Source organism: Aplysia californica, unplaced genomic scaffold (assembly GCF_000002075.1).
Source record: "Aplysia californica isolate F4 #8 unplaced genomic scaffold, AplCal3.0 scaffold00121, whole genome shotgun sequence".
Lineage (NCBI taxonomy): Eukaryota > Metazoa > Mollusca > Gastropoda > Aplysiida > Aplysiidae > Aplysia > Aplysia californica.
Window position 1 is genome coordinate 1,480,588 of NW_004797391.1, and position 3,465 is coordinate 1,484,052.

The 3,465-nt window shown below is 41.5% G+C and overlaps 1 protein-coding gene across 1 annotated transcript in view; it reads left to right on the plus strand.

Annotated features, from left to right (window-relative positions):
* Positions 1 to 3,251, plus strand: part of LOC101859700 (phosphoglycerate kinase) — a gene marked incomplete at its 5' end in the record, with an annotated part of 11,920 nt that extends 8,669 nt beyond the window's left edge. Inside the window, 2 exon segments of the mRNA XM_013081239.1 lie at positions 308 to 406; positions 1,584 to 3,251. Of these exon segments, the coding sequence (XP_012936693.1) occupies positions 308 to 406; positions 1,584 to 1,627 (143 nt within the window).
* Between the last annotated feature and the right edge of the window lie 214 nt (positions 3,252 to 3,465).

Here is a 3,465-nt window from a genome sequence, read left to right on the forward strand (position 1 = left end):
GGGATTTCTCTGATATGTGGTTTGGGAAAGGGAGGAGGTATGTCGCTGGTGTGGTTTGCTCTTTCTTTCCTATCAACTATCTATCGGCCTTATCTCTCCTCTTTTCTTTATTTGTGTTTGTTACTCTCTCTTGTAACACCTCTACTAAACTTCGGCACTTATATAACCTTATTGTGTTGCAAATGCCGTTGTGAAACGCTTACTAGAACAAACAAATTGTGTTGATTGATATGTGGAGGAGGGGGGGGAGGGGTGCAAAACGTTGTATATAGTGACAATTTTTTTCTTTCCTCTCTCCATCTTGTAGGTGGAGGTGACACTGCCACGTGTGCCAAGAAGTTCAACGCCACGGAGAAGGTGAGCCATGTGAGCACAGGAGGCGGAGCCAGCCTGGAGCTGTTGGAAGGTTAGTGATGAGTCGTGTTGTGTTGAGTACAGTCAAAGATCGTTCATAACAAGATAGTACATACATACATGTTTGTTCACTCAGACACAAAGTGTCTGTGGAAGTCCGCGCATTCGTTCAGATGGTGCTGCAGTCTTTCTTTTGAAGCTCTCTTTCATTTTATCCAGAAGAAGAAAAGGAATAACTCAGTTTGTTAGTTTCGCTTTCATTGTTTTTCACACTAGTAGGGTAACTCTATTTGCAAAGTCCGCTCTTTTTCGAAGAGGGCGCCACTTGGTTTTGAGGACACTTTTTTAATTGGCTTTAAGAGAGGAGTGAACTAGATCTATCTTGTTATGTACGATCTTTGGTACAGTGCAACGTCTCTATAATGACCTTCGATATAACGACATCCTCTGTATAGCAACATGGTGCCCAGGTCCCGATTATTTTTTCTTATGTATTATTAGTAATATTTTTGGTTGCCTCTCTATAACGACAACTCTCAATAACGACATAATTTTTTTTCTGGTTCCGATGGTGTCATTGCAGAGAGGCTGCACTATTTTCGTGTTGATTGGTTTTTTTTTTTAGGGTTTTGTGTTGATTCTATTCTATTGGTTCTTTCAAAAATACGAAAAAAAAGTGATAAAATGTCTACAATTGGTCTTCTTTTCTTTCTTTTAAAAAAATGATCCAGTGACTTTCTCGGTTCTTGTCTTTTGGCCTGTCGGTGTGGCAAAGAATTTAGTTTTGATCAGCTGTGTTTTTTTGTTGCTGTATAAAGAATTTCCGATATCTGGGGAGGCAGGTAAGTAGGTAGGTAGATACTACGCAGGTCACTAAGTGCAGGACAGGTAAAGAGGTGGTGTGATACTGTTTCTTCCTGGCAGTCACACAACGGGCAGTCAGAAAAGCAAAGTGCCTTTCCCAAGGACAAAACGTCGGGTCCCTGACACGGTTTTTTAACCCATGACCTTTAATAATAATACAAAATAGCATTTGTATTGCACATACCACCGCTCAACAGCTAGCTCTATGCTCTTTTCACTATATTATTAGCCCAGCAGATCATAGAACACTCAGAAACATTCTCAGCTTCCCGGGAAGCATAAGCATACCTTTCATTGATGAGTCCAGCAGCCTAACCACTAGACCAGCAGCGATGCCCTCAAAATTTTCCCTTTGCTCCCTGCAGGCAAAATCCTTCCTGGCGTGGCTGCCCTGTCCCCAGCGCCGTGATGGAGGAGGGAAAGGAACCGCCCATTTTTGTCATCGATGCCGCCACGAAAACGCTGCTTCTGTAGTACTCTTGTTGTCTTATTCTTTTGTTACTGAGCTCGTAGATTAGTCCAAATGTGATTATCACTTTTGTCTTATTTATTGTTGTTATTCTTTTGAAAATAATCTCCCTTTTCTCTAGTTGCTAGTTGGCTGTGTCGAATGAATGACTGAGTGAAGAGAGTATATGTGTATATGTATGTGTTGCAGGTTATGATAGCAAAAAAGAACGCATGCCATCAAGACTTATTCAGTCTCTGCACTATTTATTAGGTGTTGGGGGACTGCTTTGTGCTTCTCGATGTCACCAATCGTGAGAACGGGACTAATGGGAATCAACCACTGATATTCCTTAGTCTCTGTGCGTTTTCTTTACCCTTTATTGTTAGGGGAGCCAAAAAAAAGGGTTTGAGTGGGAATGTGGAAAATGGAAAAAGAAGTATTTCTAAACGGGTTTGAGCATGGAAATGTTCACGTCAGTTGGTCCATCAAAATATGAGAACCTAGAAGAAGTGATGATCAGATTTGTGCAAAATATATTTTTCTCTCTTGTGGGTTTTCAAAAAATGCTGATGTGTTTTTGAATGTGTTGTGTATGGGCTGTGTGGATAGTTGAGTTTTGTTTCCTCGCAGACTCGCAATGATTGTAGTTGTAGTGAGCAGAGAACGAGGTCAGCTTTGACACGTTTGCCTTCGTGGGTAGTTAGCTTCCTGACGAGGTAGATCGCTTGCCTTCTGAGCTCAAAGATGCAGAGTTTGTAGGTCACACTGTTTGCGAAAGTGTGTGTCTTGTGTCAGAGAGTGGATACTGTGTTGCATCTAAGGTAGCTTCCTGATCCTGACTAGGTTAGGTAGATCCCTTATCTTCAGTGCTCTAAAATGCAGAGTTTGTAGGTCACACTGTGAAAGTGTGTGTCTTGTGTCAGAGAGTGTGGGGAGCTACTGTTGCAGCATCTAAAGTATGGGAAAGTAAACGCAGAACCAGTAGCGGTACTACTACTATGGCTGTCGCGGACAGGAAGTTGCGACCTTAGTGCTTTCTCGTCGCATCTCCATTTTTTTAAACAGTGAAAACAGTTCATATCAAAGAGTAAGCGTAAGAAGCAGTCAGTCACATTTTCAATGTTAAAGAAAAATGGAGATACGACAAGAAAGAACTAAGGTTGTGAAGTGTGAGGGCCGCAGAGACTATAGCTCTCGCCCCTCGTTTGGTGCGCAGGCAGTGCTTTATTGTACTTTATAGATAGAAACCACAAGTCATGTTGGTCCATCATTCCATGTATTAGTCTCTTTGGATTGAATAGATTTTACTAGATTTTTTAAAGATTGAATATCGCCACAACAGGCAAATCAGAAGGGGTTTTTTCCCCCTCACTTTTCTGACATTGCTGTCTCTGCAGACAGCATCAGCTCAAGTCTAGCAGAGTTTTCCTGTCTATTTTTTGTGACACACCCCACCTGTCTATTCGGGGCTCGCTCATTGCCCTGTAGGATTAAGACAAGATGTGGGGGTGTATATATACATATACGTACGACATACTTACATACGTGCTCTCTCTGAGAATAAATCTCAATTGACTCCCCATGTTGTTCTCTCCTGCTTTTTTTAAATTTTGACGTTTTGTTTTTGTTATGTTGTTGTTTTTGCAGTTGGCTATTAGTTTGAGTTTGTTTGAGTAAGAAGGAGCACTTCGATAGTGGGTGGTTGATGGGTGCTCTGATGTGGTTTGCTTCTTCTTTCCTATCAAAACATCTATCGTCTTTTCTCCCCTCCATCTTTTTCGTGTTTGTTACTCTCT